We start from the raw sequence: 17,228 nt of genomic DNA on the forward strand, positions 1-17,228 counted from the left end.
ATAAAATGTAAAAGTAATAAAAAGTAGAAAAACTAAAGTATGTTAAACTACATCTTGTGTAAGTTAGAGTATATTTCACTGTATTTTTAATACTCGCTTTACTTCTGAACTTACGCCTAAATGAACTTACCTGCTGTCCACGTACCTCTGAGATAGAATAATAATAATAAGTTCTTTTTACTGATGATTACATAATTACTTTAGTTTTTACAAATAAAGTTTCTTTTTATATTTACTAATTACACGTAATTACTCAAGTATCTATCATTATTATTGAGCTCTATAACTGATTAACTGAAATCCAATGCATTCTTATAAGAATGTTTGCTCTAACGTACAACAATTTCAACATACAAAGCAAATATCAAAACAGAATAACTTCATATATCAAGGTATGACTGTGTATAAAATTTAAGACCTTCTCTTTCAATGAGCACACCTTATAATGTTTATGAAAAAAGAATACAATTTGTCATTTGTCTCATTGTATCATTCATGACTCAATTAGAGCAGAGACCAAAATATGGTGCTAAATGAGTCAGTTACTGAGTGACAGCGCATACCAGCTGATACCACTGTTGCCAAAGCAGGAAAGATGATGAAATCACATAACCAAAGTAGTGATACCAAACTATGGTAAACTTCTATGGTAAATTTGTTTACCATTATCTGTTTTTCTCTTAATGCTGATGTTTCATACATTCCAGAGCTGCTTGCGAGGTGAGGTATCCATCACATGCGTTTTCCTGCCTGATAATCTCATTGGAATGACAATATAATATCAACAGTTATACAGTCATTCCTCTCAAAAAAGGATAAACATATATTCTAGAGACTAGTGCCAAAATTGATAAGCTTTCCAACTGCTTTCACGTTTTTATAGTGTACCTTAGTGGTTTGCTCATGACAACATACTAAAAATACTGTATATATATGCAATATATATGAATGTAACATATGCTATATATGGAATGTATGAATATGCAATATGAATTTGTTTAGTTTCACACTGTTTTAGCAAGCATACATGCACTTATTATACATATTATTATACATGCACACGGAGAGCGGTTTGGTATTTTAATCAAGATAACAAACAAATATGGAACAGGCTGGTAGACAGAGCTACCTTATAAAATCAAGAGCAATAAACAGGGCTAAATTTTTTTTATAAAAAGCCGCCCATCAGCAGTGATTCTTGAGCGTGTACCAGACAGTACCAGGACTGCTCAAGGATTGCCCCAGAACTGTTTCATGGATGCTCCAGGGGTGCCCCAGGCCTTGGCTTTCGTAGTTAACATCAATCTAGCATGTCATCTAGTGAGCTATGTAGCAACAGTAGATTTTTTTAATGTCTGTTGTCTAAATGCCTATTTTTCGGTAAATTTGTGAACTTGTACATCTGTACAACTGTATCTGTACAGAAGCACGTCCAAACCTCTAACTATGTATGTCTCTACATGTACACATTTGTACATATGTATGTCTGCACATTTGAAAATTTGTGCATCTGTTTGTCTGTACCTCTGTATGTCTGTACAACTGCACGTTGGCCCTTTGTATGTCTGTACGCCGTATCTCTGTACCTACGCACCTATTATCTGTCTGTGCACACGTACATTTGTTCTCTGGTAGATTTATACTCGTCTGCAGCTCGAAAGTTGATACTTGAACATTGTATAGTGTTTACTTTTCAAAAATCCAAACTTTTTTTCAATTTTCAAAATTCTTAAAATGTTTTAAAATTTGAAGGTTGCCAATGAACTTTTAAAATAGACAGTTGTTTGAAACTGCAATAGTACAGTTCCTCCTACTTTAACTGGATTCAAGAGAGGCACTGACAAAAATTAGGAATAGATGGAGGGTCATACAGTTCTATGACAAACAATTTATTATGAGATGTTGAGTTTTGCTACCCTCTGCTACAAATGCTTTTCAGCAGTGTATATTATTCTTGTTCAAAAACTTTGTTTAATTTCTCTGAAGGTTTTGTGTTACAAATAAATTGTAATGCAAAGCATATTTTGATAATGACTCATGTTATACTATTCCTTACAATTTGTTTCTGTTGATAATATATTCACAGCCCTTCAAATCTAACATCAACCACTCTACTACCTTTCATACAGCAGTTCCTTACTAACAGACATTGAAACAAAACCTATGAAAAAATACTAAAATTTTCTGTCGGCAAGCGCCGAAAAACAATGAACTCTGCTGCAAATGCAATGTAGTGACTATTTTTAATCTTGTGTTATGATAATGTGATGGTTGTTTTAATGTTTTAAATAATATTTAATAATACAATTAGTATAGCATTTTAATGTTAAGCTCAATTATTGGTGGGGCGGTCTAGCGGCCACCCCAAGCTGGTATGCTCATTAGCTCAGGCTCATGCCTGACACCAGTACCTACATATCATTTGACTAGACTGTCCTAGTTAACCACAGCTGTTAAGTGCCAGAAAAGCGTCACTGAATTACAGCGAGTACTGTCTGTACTGTATGTACTGTCTGTACTGTATGTACTGTATGTACTGTCTGTACTGTCTGTACTGTATGTACTGTATGTATTGTCTGTACTGTTTGTACTGTCTGTACTATCTGTACTGTCTGTACTGTCTGTACTGCCTGTACTGTCTGTGCTGCCTGTACTGGCTGTACTGTCTGTACTGTCTGTACTGTCTGTACTGCCTGCACTGCCTGTACTGTCTGTACTGTCTGTACTGTCTGTACTGTTTGTACTGTCTGTACTGTCTGTGCTGTCTGTACTGTTTGTACTGTCTGTACTGTCTGTAGTGTTTGTACTGTTTGTACTTTCTGTACTGCCTGTACTGTCTGTACTGTCTGTACTGCCTGTACTGTCTGTACTGTTTGTACTGTTTGTACCGTCTGTACTTTCTGTACCGTCTGTACCGTCTGTACCGTCTGTACCGTCTGTACCGTCTGTACCGTCTGTACCGTCTGTACCGTCTGTACCGTCTGTACCGTCTGTACCGTCTGTACCGTCTGTACCGTCTGTACCGTCTGTACCGTCTGTACCGTCTGTACCGTCTGTACCGTCTGTACCGTCTGTACCGTCTGTACCGTCTGTACCGTCTGTACCGTCTGTACCGTCTGTACCGTCTGTACCGTCTGTACCGTCTGTACCGTCTGTACCGTCTGTACCGTCTGTACCGTCTGTACCGTCTGTACCGTCTGTACCGTCTGTACCGTCTGTACCGTCTGTACCGTCTGTACCGTCTGTACCGTCTGTACCGTCTGTACCGTCTGTACCGTCTGTACCGTCTGTACCGTCTGTACCGTCTGTACCGTCTGTACCGTCTGTACCGTCTGTACCGTCTGTACCGTCTGTACCGTCTGTACCGTCTGTACCGTCTGTACCGTCTGTACCGTCTGTACCGTCTGTACCGTCTGTACCGTCTGTACCGTCTGTACCGTCTGTACCGTCTGTACCGTCTGTACCGTCTGTACCGTCTGTACCGTCTGTACCGTCTGTACCGTCTGTACCGTCTGTACCGTCTGTACCGTCTGTACCGTCTGTACCGTCTGTACCGTCTGTACCGTCTGTACCGTCTGTACCGTCTGTACCGTCTGTACTGTCTGTACCGTCTGTACTATCTGTACCGTCTGTACCGTCAGTACCGTCTGTACCGTCTGTACTGTCTGTACTGTCTGTACTGTCTGCAGTCTAATGCGTAATCTTCTTGTTGTTCAGACCACAATCAGTTGAGGTCTGAAGGGTAAAAAAAGGAATTTCATAACTAGTTTTTTCGGCCAAGTCATGGAGTTAAATTTTTTGTTTTTTTATCTTAGCGGTTTGTAAGACGTGCAGATTACTCATTTTTAGGATTATCACCATAATTGTAACTTCTGATTATCTGATTTTCTGATCACAAACTGACTTTCTATAGTATCAAGATGTATGTAGCCTCAATTTCAGTTTTTTAAGAAATCTTAGCCTGTGCACCATACTTTGATACAACTGAAAGACAGAGTACCAAACCCTGGTCATAAGATGTCATCTCTAAAAACGATATATTGTTCACAGTTGACAACTCCTTACAAAGTTAACAAACAGCCAGAGAAGGCAGTAGAATGTGCTTTTTTCTCTCGTTATCTTCTTTTTGCAGACAAACACAGATATGGTAGTCTACCATTATTACCGGCAGCATTATAAATCATTATTGTCTAAAACGAAATGATCTCGCCATAATGTTTATTCTATGGGCAAGTCTTGTCTCTAGCATTTGCCATTACCTGGTCCCGAAGGTTATTAACATTGGACTAGTTTAATAAGTACAACCTTACTCTACTCAAATAAAACACATTTTATTTTCACCAATTATTGACATATTCATAAATTTTACATGTGAATAGCAACAGGGCAATATTGCGCAATAGAATAGCCGTTTTATTAGTTTATTTTAAGCTAAATGGTAACGAAATGAAACATTAATTGAATTCAGTCTAGTGCTATCGTTCGTAATCCCTTTTCAAATCTGAGCCTTTGCATACAAGATATTAAACATGTGGATCCATCCTTCTATGAGCTCATGAGATCATTAACATATGAGTCTTCTATGAATAATAAGACAACAAGAAACTATTGCTTTCGCTAGATATGCGTTAACGTTTTAACCATAAAATGCATTCAAGTTAGCAGTTATTTGAGATAGCTTCAAATTTAAAGTTTACTTTAGATGAAGACCTCATCGGGATGCCTTATCAGCTTTACGTGAACATTTCAGCTCAGTGTGGGCATGTCAGTTTGATGTGATTATGTCAGCTCAATGTGAGCATATCCTCTCAATGTACGCACATGTCACTTACAATTATGGTATTTATTTTCTCACACTAAAGTGGCTGGTAGCAAAGAAAACTTTTAAAATAAAGCATTTATGGTATTATATAAACACTAGCTGTGCTACCCGGCGTTGCCCAAGTATTAAAAATCAGTTTATAAACAATGAGAGGTAATGAGAGTTGCCTGCCAATTGCTATTAGCCTGGCACAATGCCAATGAACAATTTGTGTAAGTTTACTGATAAGAGCTACCGTTTCTCATGACGTTACGCCATCACTTTTCGTCATGATCTAAAGCGGTAGCCTATTTGCTCCCATATAGTGACATATATTGCCTAGCAATTTCTATTAAGTTTGTGTGGTTTAGTTAGTAAGGTGTGGGACTGGTGAATGGGAGGTTCCGAGATCAAATCTTCTGCTTTGTTGATTCTTTATTCCAACGTTTTAATAGCTATTGATGGATATATACAACGACGAACGACCAACATTGAGATATACATGTATATATATAAACATGAAGGTGTACACAGCAAGGTATAGAAGTAATAATAGAGAGACTCCATCCACGATCTAATCATAAACTTTTCTCAACTAAAGTAGACAGCATATCTTAATGAAATTAAAGTGTTACAAAGTATCTGGAATAGTATCTCAGACGCTAACAGAACAATGTTAACCAGGCCTAATTTGTAACTGAGCAGTTATCTTCCCACTCTCTATCACTAAAATATTTTTAGTGGTCATCACATTTTCTAATTAAATTTTGAAGTACTTTTTGTTATTTACCAATTTTGTAAATTAAAATTTTAATGTTACCTAAAGATTTGTCCGCTTGTGCGCATTCTTTTGGAATTTTGGGAACTTTGCACCTTTTGGGTAAACGGCAGCTATAATATTTTAAACATGATCAAGATATAAAGAAGGAGAACAGCGAGAAGGCAGAGTTACTACAGATATGTAAATAGTTATGTAAGTTTTAGGTAGATATTAACTTTATCTACGCTGGTCAAGGTCATTCAGAGCAAATTAGACCATGAAACAAAAAAATTTGAAAGTCATCAATTGTACCTTATCTATTGGGGTGAGTAATTGTGCAATAAATAGTAATATACTACTATATAGCAAAGTTGCTGCAATGGCATCTTAATGCTGTAGGCTGTTTCCAACCAAAAGCATGAAAATATATTGATGGGCGCTAAAAATATTAACTAACATTTGATACAGTTTTGTAAATGATCTTGCAAATTGATGTATATACGTAGCTTGAAACACATATATTCATGTAATAAATTTCCAACAGTTTTGCAGACTGTAACAACAAACAAGTTATTTCAGACTGCTCAGGAAAGCAACTCTAAAGTAAGCAAAAATACTAAAATTCCCAGTGTGCAAGCGTTGTCTAGCGGCTAACTTTCGTTTGAAGAGTCTAAATCAAATTATGGTATGAGCTTATTATTTTTGCATTAATTGTTGTTTTATTTAAGCAATGCTTTATTTAGTCAAAGGATTTGTACAACAAAACAATTAAAAATAATAATATTATTTGGATCTCAATCTCAACTTTCGGCAAGTCAATCAAATCCTCCCATTTATTTTTTCCATATTACTAGGCGGCGCGAGTCAGCGCACTCTTCCACCTCCTGTACAGCGTGGCGCTAGAAAATGTAGCTATGTGCAAAGTTTAATAGGTAAAACGGCAGAGAGTGAATCGACTGAGGCAGGCAGGGCAGGCATCAAGCAAAGCTATGTCTTGTCACAGAGTGACTCACTATATTTGTTTGACAACAGGCTTGCCAGAAACTGATGAGAGGCAACTGTAGCACTTGCCAATGACTGTCAATCCTTACACACCTATTCACCTGTCTACTATTGTTTCTACATATCTAAATTATTCTAGTTCCAAAGTAAACACGTTGAAAGCTATAGGCTAAATAAACAACCACCTGCTTTGGTATGTTTAAGTGGGAGTGAGGGCGGTGTACTGTACAACAAGGAGTGAGGGCTGTGTACTGTACAACAAGGAGTGTGTTGTGAGAGCACGAAGCTAAAGTGGAAATTAACATGTCAGAATACAGTAATCACTCTTTCATGGTTTACCTTTTGTGGTTTTAATAGTTATCGGGGTTAAAAATATGTTTTAAAAGATAGAAAATTAAAAAAGATGACATACAAAAATAAAATACCTTAAATATATAAATATCTCTCATTCTCTGGCCCAGTGAGATTCTTCAGCAAGCATCATTGTGCCGTCGCAGTCCGCAATTTTCCTGTTACGTATTGTGACGCCCTCCATCACGCCTCTTAAATGCCGATGACTCTCAAATCTGTCCAATGAACTATGCGACTTTAGAAACCAGTTTCTATTTTGCCGATTTTTTCTTATCGCTGGGCACGGTCCCAATTACGCCCGAAAAGTGAGAGACTACTGTATCATCAGGGTGCGGGCGCTTAAGCAGGCGCTTACAGGAGAGGGGTTGGTGGGCGGTAGGTTGGAGGTTATTATATATAAACATGAAGGTGTACACAGCAAGGTATTGAAGAAATAATAGAGAGACTCCATCTACCATCCAATCATAAACTTCTCAACTAAAATAGGCAGCATATCTTAACGAAGTTCATGTATCTCAGATCTATATCCTATTTGCTCCCATATAGTGACATATATTGCCTAGCAATTTCTATTAAGTTTGTGTGGCTTAGTTAGTAAGGTGTGGGACTGGTGAATGGGAGGTTCCGGGATCAAATCTTCTGCTTTGTTGATTCTTTATTCCAACGTTTTAATAGCTATTGATGGATATATACAACGACGGACGACCAACATTGAGATATGTATATATAAAAATGAAGGTGTACACAGCAAGGTATAGAAGTAATAATAGAGAGACTCCATCTACCATCCAATCATAAACTTTTCAACTAAAATAGGCAGCATATCTTAATGAAGTTCAAACATTCCAAAGTATCTGGAATAGTATCTCAGACGCGAACAGAACAATGTTAACCAGGCCTAATTTGTAACTGAGCTAATAGCTCTGTTTGATCTAGCAGGGATAGCTATAACTGCTATCCCTACTAGATACTGCAGGTGCCGTTTACCTAAATCTTTTGAGTTGATATACAATTAACTTCTACTGTGGCTCATCCTCGAGAGCTACTAGCTAGCTTTACTGTTTCTTCCAACCAGAAAAACACTTTGGTGGCCTTTTACTCATATCCTTTTCCAGTCTCAAAATTTATCATAAATATAGTAACTATATATTAGTCTGAAGGTTGACCATTTTATTTAGTGAGTTGGGTAGGTGAAATTGTAAGCTTGCTGTTCTGCTATCGCTGCTATACTCATTGCTAAAAGCAGCAATGTTAACTGTTGGTAACCCTTTTAGATTTGTCACTAAAATGCTGCTTTCTGACACCCATACCATCTGACCTTGCTTTTGATGAAAAATATCATTTTCGGGTTTTTTATAAAAAAATATTTTATTAAAAGCTGATTTTTGCACAGCGGAATAAATTAATTTTTACATATGTTGATCTGGCATAGTTCTATGAGTTTCTAAACTTCTGTCAACTCAAGTTAAGCTTGATCCACATTTTTCGTTACATTTTCTATTCACAAGCCTAAAAGGGCATAATGGAAAACTTGCATTTTCCAGTTTCATATTGCTTTCCTGAATCAGCTGATAATAAAATATTGTCCTTTGTACTTCGTCTTGTTGAAGGCTTAAAGATGCACCTGCTATAAAATTTTTAATAATTTTCATTAAAAATTATTGATAATTTTTCTATCATTTGTGATGTTTGAGGTGATCTGACTACCAGGATGTTTCAAGATTAAAATTGACAAATTTTGTTTGTGGTTAAAACACTCAGCAAAAAGAAACGTGCCAAATGATGTCACTAGTTGCTATCATTGCTACAGTTAGTACGGGCTATACGTTGAAGTTACAGCATTCTGAGTAGCTATTCCGTCTGTCTATTTGCAACTATAGATTTCTTAAATCCACTTTGGCTCGATCTGGACATTTTAACTGCAATCAAGTTTTGTTGATTTTAATCTTGAAACATCCTGGCAGTCAGATCACCTCAAACATCAAAAACAATCACAAATGATTGAAAAATATCGATAATTTCTGATAAAATCTACTAAAATTTTGTGTAAGTTCATCTTTAGGATGGGGCAGTACACAGTACATCAGCATTAAACCTACGCTACATCAGTGATTGTCTGTGTAACACTGTTCACACTATCACAAACCCATCTATGTTTGCATCAGCTAATAGTCTGTAGCAGAATGCTTTCATTGTGGAATGAGGTCCTTGAAACGATAAAATACCAGTCTCGCAGCAAATATCATGGAGAGGAATATACAGCTCCAAACAACCAATCACTATCGCCGAAGGGATGCATGTTGCACTGACTATCACAGATGCACTGCGAAATATCGAGAAAGCTTGACAGGTGCAATGTTTCTCGGCTTATCCGCGTACCCCACTGATGCCAAATGGTCCGTGAATTGCAACGAAAAGGCACCCTAGACATACTGTGTGTACAAGGCTTCGGTCTAACGTCCCACGAAAAGGGTCTATTGCATCATCATAATAAAATGTAATCATTATTCACTGATCATTGATAAAAGATTATTGTATGGGGCGACAATAGAGAGTATTTCCAAGTGAGAGCAGCAGTGAATGATTTTGATATGTACAAATTTTAGAATTTGTTCAAGTAGTTTACTGTAAACCCTTAAATAACAGCCTGATAGTCCCACACTCTTGATATATTACGTAATCTCGATGTTATATTACAGAGTTGAAAGAGTTTAGTTATTATACCCAACATTTTAACGTTATTCAGAATTAATGAAGGAAATCAATTACTATGGATGATCGAGAGAGACGAACAACGGAAACCAATATAGCAAACACAGTTAAAGCTGATATATAAGTATATCACAGACCTATCTCTCTATAAGCTGTAACAACAGTTTCTACAGACACGTGTATTTCTCATTTCAGCATCAGCACAGTTAACTAAGTCAGTTCACTATGTCAATGCGCATCCATACTTGAGGCAGCTTCATGGCAAGGCATTCATGCGTTTAAGCTAGGAATCATGGAAACAATTAAGAGATTTTGCAATGTTATAATTTAAGCTTCAAATTTTTATTATGAAGATAATCACGTAATGAAGGGGAATTAACATTTCTTCAAAAGTAGGCACGATTCATTTTTCATGAAGCCCGGATGAAATGTCAATGTCTAGGGAATATTTTTAGTCCCGGGCAAAGATTTCTCCCCATGCTCAGCGGAACTGAAAACATTGCGCCTGATCATTCATCGTCAGTAAAAGTAATATACCTAATGTTAAATATTCCTCATGGACCATTCGGGGCAGAACCTTTGCACCGTATTTAATCATACAAATTTTTTTTACGTTTCAGGAAAGAGGAATTGTTGTTTGCTGCTTCGAAGCTGTCAAATACAAACAGTATTAACAACATTTCACGGCAAACTCAATGCAGGTGTTCAATCGCCTCAATACGCTATACGCAGGTAAAGTAGAGCAGCCACTATTATAGCCAATTGTGTATTAGTATTGGAACTAAAATTTTAAAATTTAGTACTTTTGGTAGACTGTCTAACTATCAACACATGCAAAAAAGTGTGCATGTGTTAATAGTTGGACATATCTCCTTACCCCCTCCCCTGTGAAAAGTGAAATTCCTTGACATAGAAACTACTTTCCTTGCTATTGCCAGGATTTTATCATATCTAATCAAGTCATTTTGTCATTAATTGTAAGCATTTTACTCTTTTTTAAGTTATTTAGAAGATTTTGAGGGTCAAGGTTGTTTAAGAGGCATGATGAAGGGTTTCCCAAGCACTTTGCACTTTTACACGTTACAAAACAACGCAGGAAAAGAGAGGATGCTGATGATGAAGGATGCTATCACAATGATGAGGCAGCTCCTTAAACCAAAGTATGAAAGAGATTTATATATTTTACGAGCTGTACTTCCAGGTGTTGCCAGGGTATTAAAAATAAGCTTATAAACAACGAGATGTAATGGGAGTTGCCTGCCACTTATCATTTGAGTAAGCTTGCTAATGAGAGCTATTCGTCTGCATGATGTTACGTAATCACCCTGCGCAATACGCGGAGCCTTTGGGTATTTGCTCATATATAGCAAAACGTATATCGACTAGCGAACAAATCAATTTCTGTAGCCTAATTGATATGGCGCCCGACTGGTAAACAGAAGGGTCTGAGATGAAATTTTTTTTAGTATGCTTCTTAATTCTAAGATTCTAATAATAGCTATAGCTGGACATACAGATAAAAAAACAGACGACAGACGGCAAACTTTGAGATGTATATATATATGTATATATATATATATGTATATATATATATATATATATGTAATTGAATTTTGTTTCATTCTTTTTCTTTAATTTTTAAAATTTCTAAGAACATTTTTAACCCTGCAAAGGTGAGAAAGTTGAACTGCAAAGTAGCAAAAGATTTACTGCATTTGGTTGTCAATAATGAAGTAATACATCTAATTTACAAAATAAACAAAAATGAAATGCAACAACATTCCATTGCAAGTAAAATGGAATGTTGATAATCTGCCAATATTGATCATCCCTCTCATTCACCATTGACCTCGTCCACTGTTCATGCAAATAGCTTCTGAATCACTAAAAAATATTTGATAGTTACAAATTATCGACTAGAGCTGTATATCCTGTAATTGTTTTTTGCAAAATTCTTACAGTTCACCTCTGTTACTCTTTCTTAAATGCAACCAAAATCCCTTGCTACAGTTATAATGAAGCTAGCCAAATTCTTTACTACAGTTATAATGAAGCTCGCCAAAATCCCTTTCTACAGTTATAATGAAGCTAGCCAATACCTTTTCCTACAGCTATAATGTTTCAAACCAACTTTATTAGAAATAAAATGTATTCTCCAGTCTACTAATAACAAAAATGCTGTCAACCACCCTAAACAATCAAAATGGTTGTATATGTACTATACTGTACATGTATATAAATATCTCAATACTAGTTATTACTGAGAAGATAACTTCTATTTGTATTTGTCTTGATCCAAATAATTTCTTTGTTAGCCACATTATGGCAGTCTTTTCATACTATAGGAAAAACTATTTTCAATTACTATCTGTATCTATATAAATACACTGTGATATACACCATACAGTAGACGCCCCTATAACGTAAATCACCATTTCTGTAAATTTCACTAAACACAAAGAATTTATGTATGTAAAATTTCTGCTTTGTATTACCTAAGAAATTTTATGTAACAAAGTGTTAAGTCAGTGCAAATTCTTAAGTTTGATTTGAATAGCAAGAGTTTTATAGTTCACTTTAAAAGGGTCATGTTCTCTTGCCACATTTAGGAGAGAAAACGAATCTTCTGCCCTAACCTTTAACCCTGATTTCAGACAAATGGACAGATAAATACCACTATTTTAAAACAAAAACTTTTCTTTTTACTTCATTTTAGGCATGCACGAAACTTTTCTTTTTTTTTTCTTTGCAGCATGAACTTTACTGTGTAGAGAAAAAGTGAAAAATCGGTTTAAATTGACATGAAGGTGTACGCTCCTTTTAACTTAAAGGTTGACTTGTAACAAAATTCACATTACAGTTATTTGATATCAACAAATTCACCATGTCTTACTCTGCTGTGTTGAAGGTGCAAAATATGTGGAAATCTGATTACAAGCTCTTAAAAGCTCAAAAATGACCAGTTGTTCGTAGCCATCGCGAAAACGCCGTAGGTTGGAATCCAGTTACAAAGCGGCTCACATGGGAACGTAGTCGAACAAGAGGGCCTCTGTTCAGCCTAAACTTTCATGTAACCTCATTTGTCAACATATTTACTCAAATATACTTCAAGCATTCAATAAAACTATGTGTATTGTCCTTACGCGTCTATTTCATCATAATTGTAAAGCTGTCATTTGAGCACTGATTTCTCAAAACCTACACTGAAAATTTGTTTAATTTTTTAACCTTAGCTCGAAGGAGTGCATATCATCTTCTGATAAACATGAAGAGCTTGTTGGTCACCTGTGATAGTCGAAAAATGCTGCAGAAACTGTTCGCGCGATTTGGCAGAAAATGTGGGTCACATGATCAGATTACAACTAGATGATTAGACCAAGCCAAAATGAAACTGTAAAGCAACGAGCATTTATATTTGATACGGGCTTTCCGGTAGAACCCGAGGTGTTTGTCATAAACTAGTGCTACAAGACGTTTTATATCGATCCTTTTATTGGCCTTTAAATTCACCTGATAACATCACGTGTCAAAACAATAACCAAACTGTTGGAGTACGTCAGCCAAATAAATAGATTCCAAACTACTGTGTTTTTGTGACGGCTGCGACTAACTGTTCGTTTTTGAGCTTTTAAGAGATTGTAATCACATTTCCACATATTTTTGCACCTACAATACAACAGAGTAAGACATGGTGAACCTTTTGATATCAAATACCTGTAATGTGAATTTTGTGGCAAGTCAACCTTCAAGTGAAATTACCATATTTATGGACCCTAAACCATTAGAAGTGACAAGGAAAAAAGGAAAGAGTTGTTGATACAAACTAGTGATACTAAAGTTACTGTGCAGTCATTAAATTAAAAACTAGAGTTTCATTTTTTTTATCTTAAAGGCCAAGAGGTTGAGTTTGGAATGGAATGGATTAGGCAATTTACATTTACATATTTTACTTATTGTTTAACGTAAAAGTTCGTGGAACGGCCTACTTATGTTTTAAGGCTGTCTGTCTACTGTATATATGTAATAGATATTATTAAAGTCATTTTAATGGTATAATTACAAAATTATATCGGATAATTAATCAAATGATAATGTTATTGATACTGTCTAACTGTAAAGTTACTCTCCTATTGCTCTTTGAGAATAATTTCATAGGCCATTTCATAGATATCATCTTCATCCTTCCACCGTACCCAAATTGTGGTCATCATCTGCATCAGATATTGAATCAGCGCGTAGCCTCTACACATATGGAATCTGGAAGCGCCTTTGTGTTTATGGTTCAGTCTTATCGAAATCGTCTGCTGATGTTATCCAACCTTTTGATTTAATATGATCTGTTACAGTGAAACATTGACTTATTATAAAAAAACTGCAGTAAAAACTTAATAACATATAAAATTTTATTTTCAAATTTCTAAGTTTTTTGTGTGTATCTTTCGAAAAGCTTCATTTTTTCCCTAACCGTGTACACCCTACCTAATCGTGTACGCCTTACCTAAATTACAGTTATCATCTGAATCAGACACGCAATCAGCTTGCACCGGATCTGTGCAATACAACACGATGTGGAACTTGTTTGCAGACCTAACAAAGCATTGCAAACTGATGAAACATAAAACTCCTTATTGTCTGGTAATTTATGGATTTTCCAGTTCCAATTCATTCATCATTTAGAATTGCTTCTATCTATTACGAAAGTGTTTTCTTTATTATGTTGAAATGAGGTGTTCCGGTGTGATACGCTCCTGCAATAGTTTTGTCCTTTGTCAAGGCAGTTAAGACCGGCACACTGCATTCCTAAAGGCTGGAGCCCATCGGCAGGAAATGGAAAACCAAAGTCAGTTTGGCATCAATCACTCTCCAATCATTTTCTTGCGGAGTTTTATAATTGTTTTAATCAAAAGCACGCAAGTTTCATTCATGAATTTTAATAGGACCCCAATTTATGATTATAAATGACCTTTACGTCAATCATACAGTGCCAAGTATGTCATATTTTGTCACTGAAGTGTTAAAACTAAGGAAAGGAAAATAGAAGCTTCATACAAACTCTTTCATCCCTGACACTTTTACGATACTCGCTGTTAAAATTTGCAAAAAAAATTAAAATATATTCTATGCAATAGATCTTTAGTAAATTGGAATGTGCAGCAACACATATGGCCTACATGATTTATGCTACTACTTTTTATGACCAAAATACGATTTTTAATGTTCTTTAACAACTGTAACAGCTACACCCACAACTGAGCCAAGCTCACAACAATAGATAACTCAACCTCGTCTGCGCAAATTATCGACCATATTTATTGCTCTACGGTATTACAGTTACTCGCTGGCTCAATCAGGTCAAACTGTCAGGGCTGATTTGCTTTCAAGACACAACATACTATTAATAGTCTCATTAGTTCCATATTGTAACAATCTAAATATCTCCATCTAATTTCTGAAATCTTTTGGCGCGACGTCGGTTCGTGGCTGTATTTGCATCAACCAGGAACTGTGACTAATCGGTTACATCATGAAACTCAGCACTGCATTACAGCTGAACATGGGCTCTCTATTGCAAAAAGATGAAAGTTTGGTGCAATTTACTCATGTTGGGGCTCTTTAATGCACCGCAGATACCACTGGCCTCTCATCGCAAAAAATATGTGACAGCTGATATCGACAAAAAAACTATATTGTCAAATATCAAAGAATGTATATGAAAGGCATCATGTGTATGTAGAATAGCTATAGCATGAGTATATACGTGGGGTTTGTAATAGGCTTTAGAACTTTAGTTGACTCTCCTTATTCGATATTTTAGGAGTCACGAGGAAGAAAAAAAACTCTTAAAAGACTATTTATACATATTTTAATTTATTTGCAGGTTTGTAGTTACTTGTTAGTAATAAACATTTACAGAAGCTAAAACTTCAATGATGAGCTGTTCACCCGATTATCCAAGGAAGTTTCATAAACAAACTATGCCATAATTACTAGGGTTCCATACAGCGACATCGTAGCGACACACTCAAATGTGGCGCTGCAATGCTATCATGGAAACAGCCGTGTCACTCTCACTCTGTTGTGATTCAGTATCTCTGTTTGGAAGCGAAACGCACATGCGATGCACCATCTTTGTGTTATAAAAGTAGCATCACATTTATGCATGCACAAAGGTCTTCCTTTCCTGTTGCTTCTTATGCAAAAACTTTCGTTGACACAAGGCGTCGCATAATTTCCGCTCTACTATGGCGCCTTATGGAAACATGATCTGCTTGTCGGCCAAGCGTACCACTTCTACACTGGCACACAGGTGTCACTATACTGTCACACACAGGTGTCACTATACTGTCACACACAGGTGTCACTATACTGTCACACACAGGTGTCACTATACTGTCACACACAGGTGTCACTATACTGTCACACACAGGTGTCACTATACTGTCACACACAGGTGTCACTATACTGTCACACACAAGTGTCACTATACTGTCACACACAGGTGTCACCATACTGTCACTGTATGGAAACTTAGTAAATAAATGCACGATAAACAGAGCCATTAAGCTAGCGGCTTTTAAAATCGTAATAGTAACAAAGATAGTGGCAAAAGAAAGCACCTCTGAATCAACAATGATGACTCACTCTCTTCAGCGGTCCATTCTGACCAAATGTCATTATTCAAACATAACATGGATTGCAGCTTGAGCTAGCTTTTTGCTAAAAATTTAATGATTCAAGTACTTTTGATAACGAGTTGGTTCTATCAAAATTATTTTATATGTTTTCCGAAGAACACATAGATGTCACCTGTTTAGTTGTATGTTCTATAAATATGATCATTCATTCTATAAAAAGGGTTGAAAGTAACTACTTTTAAATAGTCTTTACTATAATAAGAGCCGTGTCCATGATTGAACGTTGAGAAAAAAAAATGCGTCATCCAGATTTGAACTCGTAGCCTTCAGCATGGCAGACCAACAACTGCACTAATTAACCTCTCCTGGCATTCTGGAGTAATTCTATGTATAGACATGAAAACTGATGATCTCTCACGACACACTAGAGTACCAGGTTACTAGTACATGTATATATAAATATATATGTTTATATTTATACTATATATAAGTACTATTATATAAGTAATATATACATATATATGTCCAATTTTAGTCCAACTGCGTCTGGTGAGCGCATCACACGAATTAATTACTAAAAGTTTACTTTCTGCTTAATATTTTTTCAAATATGAGTATATATATATAGATATAGATATATATATATATATATATATATATATATATATATATCAACACTCATGATAATAGATATAGCAGTACCAAATGACTACAATATAGCCAGCAAAGAAAAAGTAGAGAAATATCTCCCTCTTGAAGAAGAGACTGAAAAAATTTTGGGATGTAAAAACAACTGTAATTCCAATAGTCATTGGGGCACTGGCGCAATAACACCGGCGCATAAAATGTGGCTTATCCAGATACCGACAGCAATCAACTCAAGTGAGTTGCAGAAAAGTGCGCTATTGGGAACAGCTAAGATCTTGAGGCAGGTGCTCAAACTCCCAGGTATTTGGTAGGAGACCAG

The 17,228-nt window shown here is 36.1% G+C and overlaps 1 protein-coding gene across 1 annotated transcript; it reads right to left on the reverse strand.

Annotated features, from left to right (window-relative positions):
- Positions 1-2,352: 2,352 nt before the first annotated feature.
- On the reverse strand, positions 2,353-4,159 carry LOC137407223 (dentin sialophosphoprotein-like). Its single transcript, XM_068093829.1, has 3 exons — positions 4,079-4,159; positions 2,592-3,690; positions 2,353-2,411 (listed from the first exon to the last, which is right to left on the reverse strand). The coding sequence occupies exons 1-3, from the start codon at positions 4,157-4,159 to the stop codon at positions 2,353-2,355; spliced, it is 1,239 nt and encodes a 412-aa protein (XP_067949930.1).
- Positions 4,160-17,228: the final 13,069 nt, after the last annotated feature.

The sequence above is a fragment of the Watersipora subatra genome, chromosome 10 (genome assembly GCF_963576615.1).
Source record: "Watersipora subatra chromosome 10, tzWatSuba1.1, whole genome shotgun sequence".
In the NCBI taxonomy this organism is placed as follows: domain Eukaryota; kingdom Metazoa; phylum Bryozoa; class Gymnolaemata; order Cheilostomatida; family Watersiporidae; genus Watersipora; species Watersipora subatra.

Excerpts from the sequence above, each read along its gene's own strand:
- LOC137407223 (XM_068093829.1), bottom strand. The coding sequence starts at position 4,159 with ATGGTAGACTACCATATCTGTGTTTGTCTGCAAAAAGAAGATAACGAG. Across the intron at positions 3,691-4,078 it reads TTCTACTGCCTTCTCTGGCT|ACTGCAGACAGTACAGACAG; the intron begins GTTTGTTAACTT and ends ATTACGCATTAG. Across the intron at positions 2,412-2,591 it reads CAGTACAGATAGTACAGACA|GTACTGGTGTCAGGCATGAG; the intron begins GTACAAACAGTA and ends AATGATATGTAG.